Source organism: Parasteatoda tepidariorum, chromosome 10 (genome assembly GCF_982258835.1).
Source record: "Parasteatoda tepidariorum strain Cologne lab strain chromosome 10, Ptep-v5.0, whole genome shotgun sequence".
NCBI lineage: Eukaryota > Metazoa > Arthropoda > Arachnida > Araneae > Theridiidae > Parasteatoda > Parasteatoda tepidariorum.
In genome coordinates, this window is record NC_141764.1 from 34017485 (window position 1) to 34033001 (window position 15517).

The window sequence follows — 15517 nt, forward strand, 5'->3', positions numbered from 1 at the left end:
CTTTTTTCTATTCTGCTTCAGAGCATTTCTGTTGACTTAGTTCTTTTTTCTTGACTTTTTCTGCTGCTTTTATTATAACGCAGCATTTTAACAGAATGTCTCATACTATTAATTTATTATCACTCTTTCCCTGTACTGTTATATAAATAACTGGAAATATAGAAAACTGATTTTCAGTGTTAAAAGTTTGTTTTAGGAACCAAGAACAATTTGTTTTTTCTGTTTTTCTTTTTCATTAACTTTTCTTTTTATAGGCATTTTTATTATGACACAGCATTTTTTTCAATGAACGTTATTAATAAACTTTTCTTTAAAAAAAAATGAAGAAAAAAATTCCTTTTTGCGTGTTGTAATAACATCGTAGTTACAAAATCACGTGGAAAAGTATGGCAATTCAAAAAAAAAAAAAAAAGTAATAATAATTACTTAAATTTATGTTGAACTCAGCAAGAATAAAGTTTGTCGAATGTGAGATTTAAAATTCGCATGTCGTAATGAAATTATAGGAATTTTTTATAGTACGTGGGAATGCATAGCAATAACTACCGAAAAAAAAAATAGCTTAAAAGAAGAAAGAAAAGCAAAAAAAAAGAAGGAAAAAAATTACTTAGATTTAAGATTAAATTGTCACAAATAAATTGCACCAAAAAGTGTTTATTGAAATTAATAAAAAATTCAGGATTTTCGAAATCACGTTACAAAGTGGAAATAAGTGTTTAACAAAATAACTTATATTTACGATGAATTCGAATTAAAGAAAGCGCGTTAAACATACGTTTACTATTGAATCTATTAAAATTGAACGTGTCAAAACGCGATGACTCAAAAGTGCGATTAAAATTTTTTATTGTGATCAGTAGCTCTCGCGGGCCGCACTTCAGTAGTAGGCGGGCCGCAGGTTATGCACCCCTATGATAATTAACTGCAAGGAAAGGGTAAATAAGACTAAAGGAATTTACAGAGCAACAATAAAAAAATAATAGAAAATAAACTTTTTTATAGTTACGAAGTTGTTTAAAAAATTTATACAAATAAATCTGTGTGAAATCAAAATTAAATCCAAATTAGTGTAAGAACATTTTTGAACACAAAAGCGCTACCGAAAGCTAGAAACGCTACCGTTGTTTTTTAACACAAAAACGCAATAAACAGTTAAAATATCCAATACATGAGCATCAATTAAAATATTAATTAGAGGAAAATAAGATTGCAATAAAGTGTTACAATAAAAATAAATTATGCAAAAAAAAACATTAAAAAAGGCATATTTTTAATATCAAATCACCCTAAAAAGAAACTAACAAATCAAAGTACAAACAAAAAAAATAAAGGATAAAATCGCATATTTTTGTCTGCTAAAAAATAAAATAAATTATCCTAAAATATGAAACAAAGCTGCAAGACAACGAAAAATAAACGGAGAAATTATTAATAAAAAATAAACAAACTAATAAATAAAAAAACTTCTCAAAAACTAAGTCATTCTAAAAAAATTTAATAAAAATACTACCCAATAATCTGCATTGAAGCGAAGTAAAATCGTACTTCATCAATTCATGAACTTTTGCAAGAGAAGGATAAAAAACCCGAAAAAAAAATAAAATAAAAATGCACTTAGTCAAGATTTTCTGTTACAAAAAAAAAAAATTATTATAAATAAGATGGATAAATAGATAAAAAAAGAAGTATAAATTAAGATGTTAAAGAAACGAAATTAATAATAAATAACTAAAAAAAAGAAAATTGCTTTCATGATAAATACTAAATCAGCACAAAAAGTAATACTATATATTAAAAAAAAAAAAAGAAATGTATATAACTTATCTGAAGTGTAAGAAACTAACGCTCGCACTGTTCAATTTTCTTAACCATTGAATGACCATGGAACAGCCTAAGTGATTCTCTATTATAAATCACTGTCACTGTACTAATTATGCCCTGCCTAAAAGCGACGCCCCCTGAGTGGAGACTTACCACTGATTTTGCCAATTCAGATTTTTTTTATCTGGGTATGGATGCACCTAATAAAGATCGGTGTGGAAAAAAACTTTTTTTTCCTTCTTAAATTTCAATTTCGAAAGGGGAAATGTCGCAAATTATGTTATCAAAAACGTACAAGTACGTTACAAGTAAAATTACGTTTTTCTATGACAATTCCATGACTTATCAAGTCTGGCGCGTACGGACCCTGTGATTAAGAAAAATAAAATAAAACAATTAAAGCAATTACAAATTATTATAAAGTAAATAAATAAGTTATTAAAAAAGATTCATTTGCGACCGCAGCACTTTTTATTGTATTTAAATTAACATTTTAAGTTTTAAGAAGAATCAAAATAAAAATTTGCTCATTATATTAAAATAAATTCAATTTACAATATTTACGACGCACGATCTTACAAACGCAGAGTTAGCAAAGCGATAACATTGATATTAAGAATAAATTAATAAATAAATAAAAAGCTGAAAAATATTAAATGAAAAAAGTTTGGTATTTAAATTAATCTATCTAATATTACAATGCGTTGTCAAATCATGGTATGTGATATAGATCATAGCCGAAATTGCAATAAGCGCAAAAATAAAGACCAAATTTCTATAATAACGAGAAAAAAAATAATTTAAGTAACAGTATAGAAGTGTCATTTAAATATATGGAAAATACAACATAGAGTTATCGATCGGCTTGGTAATTGTGATAGTGTCGAATCAAACACCTCATTCGAAAAATATCGTCAAACAAACGAGTTACTATTAAAGAAAGAAAACCATTTCTTAATTTATCAATTTATTTAGTTCTATTTAAAATGGGCGGCCAAATTAAAGCTGCATTGTGATCATTCAGAAAAAGAAGAAAAAAAAATTTGCGAATAACACATGTTGTATCTTCAAATAAATTTCCTTTTTTAATATTTTTGAGGTACAAGCATACAGCTATAAATAAATTTAATACTTTTAAATAAAGGAGAGTTACGTATTTAAATTTGCCGATATAATTACATCACTCGTAATGTCTGTTCAGTTATGAGTAAAAAATTTAGAAAAAATTCTAAATGTATGAAAGGGGGGAAAAACGATTAATTGAATTAAATATGCTTCATCTACAAATAAATTGTGTGCTTGATTCAACTTTTATGAGGAGCAGTCATACCTTTGCACACACTAGTAATAACATAAATAAAAAAATTAATAAAAAGATCGACTGCTAGGATAAATTCTAATGAAAACGAGAAAGTTAGAGGTTTTATAGCGCTAAACAATATTTTAAAAGAGTAAAAAAAAAAAGAACGGATATGTTTATACTCCTGGCAGCGTGCCAACGAAGAATGAGAAAAATATTTTAAAAAAAAAACGGAATAAAAATTATCGTTTGCTAATATCTTAAAATAACTTGTAATGTAACATAACTTGAAACTTATTATTGTAAGAATTGTATTGCGTCATTGTAAAAAAAAGTTTATTTTAAAATTAGAATTTTTTTTCTTTTTTTTTTTTGGATAAAAAAGCTTTTTTATTTCGTAGTTAATTGTAGTCCCTTCACTTTTGAAATCAAAAGTAAAAATTTCTTTCTTCCTTCAAAAGAATAAAGCTGGACAGAGGGGTCCAGAAGCTACATGAGAATGTATCTTTTATCTATATGACCTAGTCTGACCCCTAAAATTGTCTACAGGCCTTGTGAACAAGATTTCTTCCCTTAAAAAATTCTTTCCAGGAAAACTCTTGCCAGGCCTACTGACCGTCATCATAGCAGTATGGTTTCTTAAAATAAGCAATACGTCCATTTCTAAGAAAAAGAAATTTTTCTAAAAAGAGAAAATAGGAACCCACACAGCTGCAGGAGGGGTTGCATTCCCCTAGGAACTTCTTGGAAGATCTCTTATTTAAACTACTAACTTCAAGAGGAAATAGTAAAGAGGGGGGGGGGAGCTTTTCGGAATCTCATTTACCCATAGCTTTTGAGCTAGAGGGAAGACAAGTTGATTTCAAGAAAAATATTACTAAGCGGGGGGAGACAGGTCAAAAAAATCCTTTCTTACAGGAAAGTGGTATCTTTTTGGAGGGGACACAACAGGGCGCATTTAATTATATCAGGGCAGGATAAAAGGAGTAAAGGGCAATAGGGCGGATATTTTATATCAAAAGGGCATACGGGGCGGGCCGCCCCGTAAACCCCGCTTAGAATGAACCCTGCACTTAACTTGAATGCATAAATAATTTACATAATTAACATTAGACTGCCCAAGGAAGTTAAACAATGATGTATATAATGACACAATTTCCTAGAATTTTGTGACTTTGTGTGCAACATATAGTTTTTTTTATTGTTAGTATTTACTAATAACTTGTAAAATAACTGTAAATAATATAAAAGATATTAAAAATTTATTTTGAACAAATTTCTTTATACGTTAGTTATTCTTTCACAATCCTGTCATTTTGACTACTTTTGGGCAATATAGCTACATACTAGTGTTAAATAACAAATTAATCTCTTATTTCGTATATATTGCTTAATATATTTATTACAATTGTTATTTATTTTTTATTATATGTTTACAACAGAAAACCGTGGCTCAGACATACCGCTTTCTCCACTGTTTTCTAATCTAACTTATGCAGTGAAATAAATTTCTTGTAAATAGTTAATAAATTACTTTAATATAAATTCAATGTTTAGAAACTGTATAAATCTTATCTATAGATTTTTTCTTCCAGTATTTGAAAAGCTGTCTCTCAAAAAACACAATGAACTGCTTAAGAAGCTCTTCCCATTATATGTGGAGTACTACCGATGTTTTAGGAAAGGGAGCTACTGGATCAGTTTATCGTGGTGTCCATAAAGTAAGAAAATTTTATGTTTTATTTTACCAAATAATGAACTGGATTGCTCATGTTGTTAGTATGAATATAAAAGATCCAGTAAAGAAAAGCTCTTTACTAATTGGCTAAAGGCTAAATATAAGAATAGCTCAATTCTGTGGAATTGGAATAAAAGACTGGCTGTTCAGGTCAAAAAAATAAATTGTCCTTTAAGAATCTACAACTGAAGGCCTTGGCCCTTCCCTGACTGATGTGCAAAATATGATGATTTTGAAATACAAAAAGTTGTTTTATTTTGGTAAATGGAATAAACTAAATTGTAATGATGCAATTGAAACCTAAGAAATTTATTTCATAAATTTGCACTGTGAACTTTAATGAGATATTTAGTTTCATTTAAAATTATGTATTATGCCTCTAAGCCAGGGGTCGCCAAACTTTTTTGATTATCGACCCCTATATAATTTTTTGAAATCTCCATCGACCCCCGCAAAAGTAATTTTCTGTTAATTAAAATAAAACTCTATTAGATACTATGTTTGTACATTTATTTTACGATTTTAAGCATTTATTAAAGTAATAGTACATTATGTAACAATAGTTTTATGAAAAATATATTAATATTGAAATTTAAATACCTTATTATTAAATAATAAGTAATTATGCATAAGTAGATATAATAAGTAAAGTAACTAAAGATTTACTGCTTCTTGATCAATAAGATGGGTGGGCCTGGTGTCTTTTTGCAAGGTTCGCTATATTGGGTTCAAAATTGGTCAATTTTGTAATTTTCGTAAAAAAAATACAAAGTGTGCTATAGTTTTGTCGCGGGCTGTACTAATCCATATCATTAATGCTTACCTTCTTTTTTGTGCATTGATAATTAAAATTGATATCTAAACCAAACGAATGGTTTTATCGAAACAATAACTAATTATCCAAAACTATAAAAGTTTTAATAATGACACTGCAAATATTCAACACAGTTTGCAAAGATAGTTGAAACTGCGTATGATATTTGCATTTGTAACGTCAATGCTCGTCACACGTGACATTTGGACAAGCGCATATATGCATATGACTTATAAACTGCACTGAGTTCGTGCCACTGTGCGGTGGTACGTACATACTTGTTTCATCGCAATAAATATACGTTTATTAATTTATGTTTTATAAAGAAACTGATATTGAGTCAATTATAAAAAAAATTCACAAATTTTACATACTTAATTAGGTATGTGTGATTTGCGTATTGAGAACTGTTTCTTTTTTCGACCCACAATTGACCCTTCCGATTCGGATCGACCCCCATTCGCCCCCCTGTCTCAGATCGACTCCTGCTTTTGTTAAATAGACCCTTGGGGGTCTATATAGACCACTTTGGCAACCTCTGCTCTAAGCTATAAAGTTTACTTTTAATTGTAATTGCTTTTAGAGATCGTCAAAAAGAGCTCTCTAAATAAGAGCGACTCATTAATATTTTGAACACACTTTAATCTACTTATTTGTTTCATTAATAATTTTTTTTTTTATTTTTTATAACTGATTTGATTATTTGACCTTCACCGCATTTGGGGTGAAGGTTTGCCCATTTGCTAGAGAGGTTTTGATGGTCTTACCTAAAGGTTTTCTTCAATACAAAGTCTATGGAAAAATTCTGTCCCTCCCAAAAGTGGTCTTAAATAGAGGAGGTCGCTACAGAGAAGTGGAGGTTTCACATTACAACAGAATTTGCATAACAGAACTTTTATTTTTTATTAGGGGGTGGGGGATTCAAGAGTTTGTGCTTGTGTCTAACTCCTTGCAACTATGCTTGATTTATATTTGACTGACATTTTTGGAAAATATTAAATTTTTACTTTCGAGGAGAAAGTGATTGAAATGATAATGCAATGGACAATTAAGTAAAGTCCTTGGAGAAGGTTTATTTTTGTGAGAATAATGATAATATCCAAAGAAAAAGAATTTTTCATGACTGACAAAAGAATTTTTTATCAAAATAATGCATCTTAAAATAAACCTAAATATTGGTGCTAATTCCATCATCAGGAAATTAACCTATTTCATGGTTTAGTCATTGAAAAAATTAGTTAACTGTGGCAAATTTTCTAATTTGTTTCAAAGAGTTATGTCTTGAGTAAAAATTTTATTTCGCATTTATTATTTACAGAAAACAGGAGAGGCTGTAGCTGTCAAAACTTTCAACCATACAAGTCATTTGAGGCCTCTGGAAGTGCAGATGAGAGAATTTGAAGTTATGAAGAAATTGACTCATGAAAATATTGTAAAAATGGTGGCCATTGAAGAAGAAGTAATAATTTTCATTCTTGCTGTTTTTACTATTTTCATCTGCCTATTATATCTCATAAATTTAATATTTTAGCATTGATTTTATTGTTATCAAATATTCTTGACAATTTGTTGGTTTTTAAAATTTGATTCCATTCTGAAAAGATTTGATAACTAATCAGAAAAAATCCTTTATATTTAAATTCAGTAATGTTTTGTTTTCTATTAATTTTAGTGACGCATTTAAAATATATCTGTTGTATTGTAAAAGTATATTCTTAGTTTTTACTAATTTTTATTAGCTTGAGAGCCAGAAAAAAATTCTAGTTATGGAATTGTGTGATGCTGGAAGCTTGTTCACCATCTTAGATGATCCACAAAATAGTTATGGTTTGGAAGAAGAGGAGTTTCAAAGAGTATTAAAAGACCTTTGTAAGAATTTTATAAAAAAATGTATTTTGCAATTTCATTTTATTTACTCTAGATAATAGTAGCTTGTTTGACATAATTTAAAGGAAAATACACTGCAGCAAATGGTAATATACAGTGTTTGGGATGCATTAAAGCTTTACGATAAAATTCTTAAAAAAAACATTATACAGGGTGGCCACCCACCTGGAAAACCTTGAAAACCTGGAATTATCAGGGAATTTTTTTATACTGGAAAAAACCTGGAAATATCAGGGAAATTTGGATAAAAACCTGGAAAAATCAGGGAATTTTAAAGAAAAGCTGGTAATTTTTCTTTGATAGTTTTTTTAATTTCACTAATTTAAATTATTTGCTAATTTTCTTAATTTAAATTATTTCATCCATTATACTCACTTTTTTTTAACGGAAATGTATCGCCAAACAGTTGAAATATCATCAACTTAGCAATACTTTGCTTGCTTCAAAATTTGCTCCATTACAGCTGTTAAACTAGAATGCCACATAAAATTCTCCTACTGTTGCTAAACGAATGCAGAAACCTTTGACCGCTATGGGACTGTGCAATTTAGGAAAGATTCTGGTGTAGGTGGAAAAAGATTTAGGATATTAGCTTCTATTTTTAAATACTGTCTTTGGGCTGAATCCATTTCTGGCTCAAGTTTGTTCCAATGCTTTGGTGGGTTTTTTTTTTTTTTTCTTGATTTTGACAAAATGTTTTTGTATTTTTAACTTTATAAAATTCTCCAAAAATTAGTTGGTTAAATTTTATGATAATAGATTTTATATCGCACTCTTTTTCTTTTTCTACTCCCATTCAAAGAAATCAGTGAATTATTTTTTCTGAGCAAACCAACGAATCACACATTTTTTTACAATCGCTAACAGCAATGTTTGTCGACAAATTGTTACAATTGTTGCATTAATGGCAATTTTTTCTATTTCATTTTAACCTCTTATAACATATTTTAATTTTAAAAAAAGGCTCCTTTGTTGGTCAATATATGATTTTTGATTCAAAATTTTGTACCAAAACATTAAAAAATAAATTAAATCTTGAAAATTGTCAAAAAAATTTTTTTTTTCAAGTATGATATGTTAAAAAAGTAACATTTTGAATAAAATATTTTATAATATAGACACTTTTCTTGTACACATCCTATACTTTATAAGAAAAAAGAAACAAAAACCTGGAAATTTTAAGATTTTTATCTGGAAAACCTGGAAAAGTCAGGGAAATTTGAAATCTGATTCGAGTGGCCACCCTGTTATAAGATGAAAATGTGATTTTATTTTGAGCAGAGCATATTTATAGTATATTATTTAGAGAAGGTAATACCATACAATATATTGTAATGTAAAAAAAAAATTAAAAATCAAAAATTGTTAAGTATTAAAGATTATTATCTGATAATAAATAATTTCTAAAAATGTATTTTAATTCTAATCTGTAATCATTTAAAAACTTTTTCTTTTAAATTGAATATTATTAAATATGACTCATGACTTATTGCATAATGAAATGGTTTTAAACACAAAATAAATACTCCTTCTGGTAGTTTAAGATATTTTGAAGAGATCTATGTAATTTGTGTCAATGTAAAACCTTCTTTCATAGCTGCATGCTCGAGATGTAAAGTATATGTCTTCAAAATCTCTGTTTTTTCTCTAAATAAAATTAAATTTTAATTTTATAATGTTTTTCTCATCTAGCCTGGTACAACTATAACAGGGCTGCCATTGGTGACTAAATTGACTGTATTAAAGCAATAGCAACTATGCCGACTATTTTAGTAGAAATATGAGTAAAAGCAACTAATTTGCAATGAGTTGCCTAAAATCAGCGACTTTTTGTAATCCAATTAGTGACTAAAATGAAGAATTGCTTCATGAGTTCCCCCACTTTTCTTTTTGCCGCTCTTTCATTTTAACCAAACTTCATTCTTCCTCACTGTTAGCAAATGTCATTTCTACTTCATTTTTTTATAACGCCTGAAATTTTTAGTCTCTAGCTTTTTTTAAAATTTTTTTTTTATTTACAACTATTGTTTCTTATATGATATCTGATACTTTATGCCTCATAAAGAGTAAAACTAAAAATAGATATTTTTAAAAGTTGTGGAAGTTTTCCACAGCATTTCCTTCAACATAGCTCTATCTATTGTTGGCAAATCCACAAATGTAAATTTTTTATAAAATGTGAGTATCTAACTGCATATTATTTGAATTTTATACTATTGCAGTGCAAATAATTAAAATTATGTTAGAGGACGATACAATGATGGCAACTATTTTATATATCTTTGAGACTATTTAGGAGACTTTTTTTCATATGCAACTATTTTTATTATTATATTTTCTATTACTAAAGCAACTGTTTTTCTTGTTTTCATCCAGTGGCAGCCCTGCTATAATTTTATTGTATCAAAGCATCACACACACACATATATGGATGGTTGACCTTGTAAAGCTAACTACATATATCACAAGAGGTTAAAACTCGTCATAAAACTTCTGGGTTACTACTTCCGATTGATTATTTCTTATTGAATTGGGATACACAGGGAGTTTTCTTAATTTCTTCGGGTTTTAGGAAGCTTGTTATTTTTTACATTTAGTCAATGATTCATATATTTATTTAAATAGCATTACCATAAGTTTAAATCAGAGTTGCTGAATCAAAGTCAAAGAAAATTTTGCAGGAATTGTAAAAATTTCCTTGACTCCGATTAGTTAAAAGTTAGGTCAGTTTAAAAATGTTTTAATTTTGTTAAAAAGTTTTTGAAAAATATTTGTAATTATGTGAACAAAAATAATACTTTAATTAATGTTTTGACGACAATTTAAATAACTTACCACAAACTTTTAATTTATCAAATTTAAATATTTCTGAGTCTATGTTTAAGGGAACTACTAAAAAGTAACGCACAAAACTATTGGAACTATTGCAAAATTAATATTAATAAGTGATTTATTAGCAAATTATCCTTTTTTCCAAGCAAATTTATACAGCCAAGTTGAAAAATAAATTAAAAGATATATTAATAGTTTTTTTTTTTCATTTAATGTTTCATATCATTTGTAATAGTTACGGAACTGATTTCTTAGTCTCTGAACATTCACAAAATTTTTTTATCATTTCAAATAAGTATGTGTATGTGAAATATTGATAACTAGCTCTTTTCTGACAGTGATTTCGTACGATTTCAATATTTTGCACAAGATATTTTTGAAAAATTATTTCTTATCTGTTATTTGAAATAAAATGCATTTAACTCTACATCTTACATAAAAATTTATAATTTGATATTAACATTTGCTTAGAAATTGATGAAAATTTTAATAGAATATAAATTGTAGTCAAGCTCTCAGGACAAAAAAGTTTGGAATTAAACATTTCAACTAGTGACACTAATGCACATTTATAATTATTACTGAGCATAATTAAATGCATATTTATGCTTAATACAAAAAAAAAAATTTAAATAGCTATTCAATGAAAAAAAGTATATATAATTGAAAGCAGTGAGCTTAAAAAAAGGAAATTTGCATCACAAATTAATTTTAATAAATAAATTCAGAGAATCTGCATCATAAATTAAACATTTCAGCTAGCAACTCCAATGCACATTTGTGATTTACACTGAAAAAAAATTGAAATAGCTATTCAACAGGATGCGTAGCGTTTTTAAAAAGTGCTTAAAGGTGCTTATTTTTTATTGTTTTTTAAAAGCCTTTAAATGTGCTTTTTTCATTAGGTGTTTTTAAAAAGGGCTTAATTTTCCCTTTACCCTGTTGATTTTCGCCACATATTATGCAAAAAGACATTGTTCATATTGTTCTAGTCACTGTTTTACACAATTAATTCAATCCCAATCTATTTCGACGTTAGTCCTTAGCGTGTGAAAACACCATTTGTTTTATGATTGAAAATTTCATGATTTTTGACAGTTGTCAAAAACTATGCCTGCAAAACTAAAGTTGTTTTTTTTTTTTTTTATGACATGATGATTAAATCCGGATAAAACTGTCAATTGTCAAAAACTTGCCAACCCTGCCTAATTATATATATTTTTTAAAGTGCTTAAAAATATTTTTGAGTGCTTGAAAAGAGCTTATTTTTTGTTGAAAAATTTGGCTACAAACAAATGTACAAAAAATTAAAAGTAGTGGGTTAAAAAATTTATTATTTGTATCATAAGTTGTATTAGTTTAATTAGTTATATCATAAGTTGTATTTGTTTAATTAGTTGTCTCATTAACCATTTTCCATTTCAGCTGCTGGAATGAAATATTTGAGAGACAACAATACCATTCATAGAGATTTAAAACCAGGAAACATTATGAAATTTATATCTGTTGATGGAAGGTATTTTTTTTTCTTTTTTTGTCACTTCAATAAACTTGTTTATTGATCAAATATAAGTTTCATTTCTATGTTATCAACTTTTTATGTAATCTTGGAATTATTATGTTATTAGACAATGTTTTATTTAACCTTCTAATGCAGCGTGAGTTTTTCATTTGAGATCTAATAAACATTTAGATATGCTACAAACTCATTTAGCTTCTCAGGATTGCAGTGCTGTAATTTATTTTTACCCTGTATAGTCAAAAATTAGTGTTCTAGTACCAAGTGAGGACATATGCTTTTGTGGTATATTTTATCAATGTAATTTTAATCATTGCAAAACTGAATATTCAAACTTCATTTATAAGAAGGATAAATATAAGGTATAAGAAGAAATAGAAAAAATACCAACCTTTCTAGTAATGTAATATACCCTTCAAGATATCAGATTTTTCACTTCTTTTTCTAATCCTCCTTCGCCTTCCAAAGAGATCATGTTCTTTTAACTATCTTGAAGGGCCTGCTACCTTGTGTGGTTTCCAAGAACTGTTTGGATTCTTCCGATGGGGACTAAATGTAAATTACTGCACAAATTTGAATCTGAATAACATTATGAAGCAAAAATATATTTGTCCTCATGTGAGACCCACATGGATGAGAGGGTTAAATGAAAATAATAATAAAAAAAATGTTAAGAAAAATATTTAATTTATTACTTTTTTTCTTACCATTCTTACTTTGCATCGAATGTTTTGTTTTTAATACCATAATTTTGATAGATGATCATAATTTTTCTCAACTCAATTTTTTTTCATTATAAGTTGGATTGTTTTTAGCTTTCACTCTATTTGCAATTAAACTAATGTTTATGCGAAGTGTTGCAAGGGCTAAAGAAGGCTCTTGCCTTGTAATCGAATTAAACTGTAAAAATGGTGTGGGCTTTTAAGTATCATAATCTCACATATAAAATTATTATTGTTTTTTGTTTACCTTGGTAGTGTTTTTCAAAAGAAGTTAAAATCAATGTCTTCTCCCTATCAGAATTTGAGAAATATCAAGTGCAATTTCAGTACAATCACCCATTACAATTCTGTCCATCAACATTTTCTGAAAGGCAGTTTAGTTCTATACCTTTATTTGTTTTTTTTTTTTTTTAGAAAAATATCTTTGTTTTTCAGTAAATTGGGTTTAAAGAATTATTCAGGTTCATCCTAATATGTTTTTGTCAGTTTAAGCAGTAATGAAGGCAAATTTTAAAATCTGCAATATTTTACAATATTACATTACTTATATATATTATATTACTTATATATATTATATTAAATAATTTACAATATTGTATAACGTTTTCAAAATTTGAACTGTTTAATTTTATTGCTTTATTTACTTATTTTTGAAAAAAATCCTTAGCAGTTCTGTAGGTTATTAAAGGCTATTTTCTCAATCTAATGTAGCAAAGACTTTACTTCTGACCTTTTTTGAAAATCGCAAAAAACTTGTGAAAAAAAGACAGCAAAAAAATAAAAATTATAAATTTTATCTGAAATCTAAGATAATGAGAAAAGAGAGTTCCGAAGCAAAAGATAATGCCTTTTTATTTTGTTTTTTTATTATGAAAAATCTAATTGAATAGTAATTATTTAAATTGGTGTTTATTTATAAATATAATTAGGAACTGTTTTTTTTTTTAAATTATATATATATATTTGATCTTTTTTTAAAAAAATTTTGTGGAAAAAGGTTTTTTTCTATACATATTTAAAAGATTCATTAAAGAAATGCATAAAGAATAGTTTATTGCATTTTATTTGTATGCTATAAACATTGAAATCACTTCTCATGATGATTAGAGATACGAGGAACATCATTAGGTGTGATTTGAAAAAAGTGCGATTGGGGATTAGTTGGAGATATGACTGAATAGAATTAAGTAAGAGATTTGCTGAAACACAATTCCAGGTGTCTGTCTAGGTTTTTGTGAGAGGTACCTATTTTGTGAAAATTGAAAATTATATTAAAAAATCAACACAAAAATATGGATTTATCGTCTCTTATGGGATACAAAAATAAAATTTTAAGAAAAAGTATTTTGTAAAGTTAAATTTGTGAAGGTACTGCTAAACGGTAATAAATTTGGCCTGGACAGACCCCCGGAATTCCTATGTTATATCTCAACAAGTCTCCTAATGATGTTTAGCCCAGGATATATTTCTTCTTTACTTATAATTTGTGCTTGAAATTGAATTATTTTGTCAATGGAAATAAAATATCTCTTTACAAACATGAAATATCACTTTCAATGATTGTGACAATTTCATGAAATTATTTAAATGCATAAAAATAAAGCTGATAAACTCTTTGTTCTAAAATTCAGATCCATATACAAGTTGACTGATTTTGGTGCTGCGAGAGAACTTGATGATGATGAACAATTTATGTCACTTTATGGAACAGAAGAATATTTGGTATGGCATTCTTTGCGGTCACAATTTTAAGTAATAATTTTTCTGTTACGATAGTGATTTTCATTGTAATGCATACTTTTAGCACCCTGATATGTATGAGAGAGCTGTGTTGCGTCATCCTGCAAATAAACCTTTTCGAGCAACTGTTGATCTTTGGAGTATCGGCGTTACATTATACCATGTGGCCACAGGATCATTACCATTCCGACCATTTGGTGGACGAAAAAATCGTGAAACAATGTAATTTTTCAAAATCATAATAATAGTTTTCAAATTATAAATTAAATCATGACTAGAAGATATGATATTTATTAAAAATAGTAATATGTGTAGAATATTTTCTATATAGTAATGTAAGAATTTCTATATTATCTTTTTAAGTTTTTGCTGTTGTATTTTTATGGGCAATTAACTGCCTATTAATTTTTTATTTAATTATTATATTAAGCTTTAAATATTTCCTGGCCATCAATGACTCAAAAGTTTTAAAAAAAATGTTTTATTTACTTTTATAAGTTCTAAGGAGACAACTTTTTTTTTCTTAAACAGAAAATTCTGTTTATTAATATTAACTAGTCAAAATAATGTAAAGCATCTGTCTGAAATAATTTCCTTATTAATATTTTCTATATAGTGTTGAAAGAACAAATGTAAAATTGTGAGAGAAAAAACTAATTTAATTGCTATTGCTTTTTAGGCATTATATAACTACAACTAAAGCATCTGGCGTAATATCTGGTGTACAACATAGTGAAAAAGGACCTATTGAATGGAGCAGAGAATTACCTAAAACCTGCTTATTAAATCAGTAATGTTTTATTTATTCTAGTTTTAATTTACATTATGTTTGTTATTTATTTTAAAAAGAACATTTACTTGTTAAAAGTAAATTTTGAAAATGTTAGTTTTCTTACTTACTTTCAATAACTAACTAAACGCTCACATTCTATAGTTTTTTTTCTGGTTCGCTTATTTTTTATCTTTAAGTAGTATAATTTTATAAATATCATTTAAATAATCATTTTTTGTATGATATTTCTGTTCTTACTTGTAATATTAATTTTTAATGATTTCCTGTGCAAGCAAATCAGTAATGCACGTCATTATTAAATCAATTCTAATTTAGTCCTAATGCAATTCAAGATTTATTTCACTACAATAT

The 15517-nt window shown here is 27.3% G+C and overlaps 1 protein-coding gene across 4 annotated transcripts in view; it reads left to right on the forward strand.

Annotated features, from left to right (window-relative positions):
* The window catches only part of IKKepsilon (I-kappaB kinase epsilon), a 48175-nt gene that overhangs the window by 14447 nt on the left and 18211 nt on the right, over positions 1-15517 (forward strand). For all 4 annotated transcript variants that reach the window (XM_071184520.1, XM_071184522.2, XM_071184523.1 and 1 more), the window contains exons 3-9: positions 4717-4842; positions 6992-7132; positions 7413-7542; positions 11818-11908; positions 14265-14355; positions 14438-14595; positions 15053-15163. In XM_071184520.1, the coding sequence (XP_071040621.1) occupies positions 4747-4842; positions 6992-7132; positions 7413-7542; positions 11818-11908; positions 14265-14355; positions 14438-14595; positions 15053-15163 (818 nt within the window). In that variant the 5' untranslated portion in view covers positions 4717-4746. The remainder of the gene's footprint in view (positions 1-4716; positions 4843-6991; positions 7133-7412; positions 7543-11817; positions 11909-14264; positions 14356-14437; positions 14596-15052; positions 15164-15517) is intronic.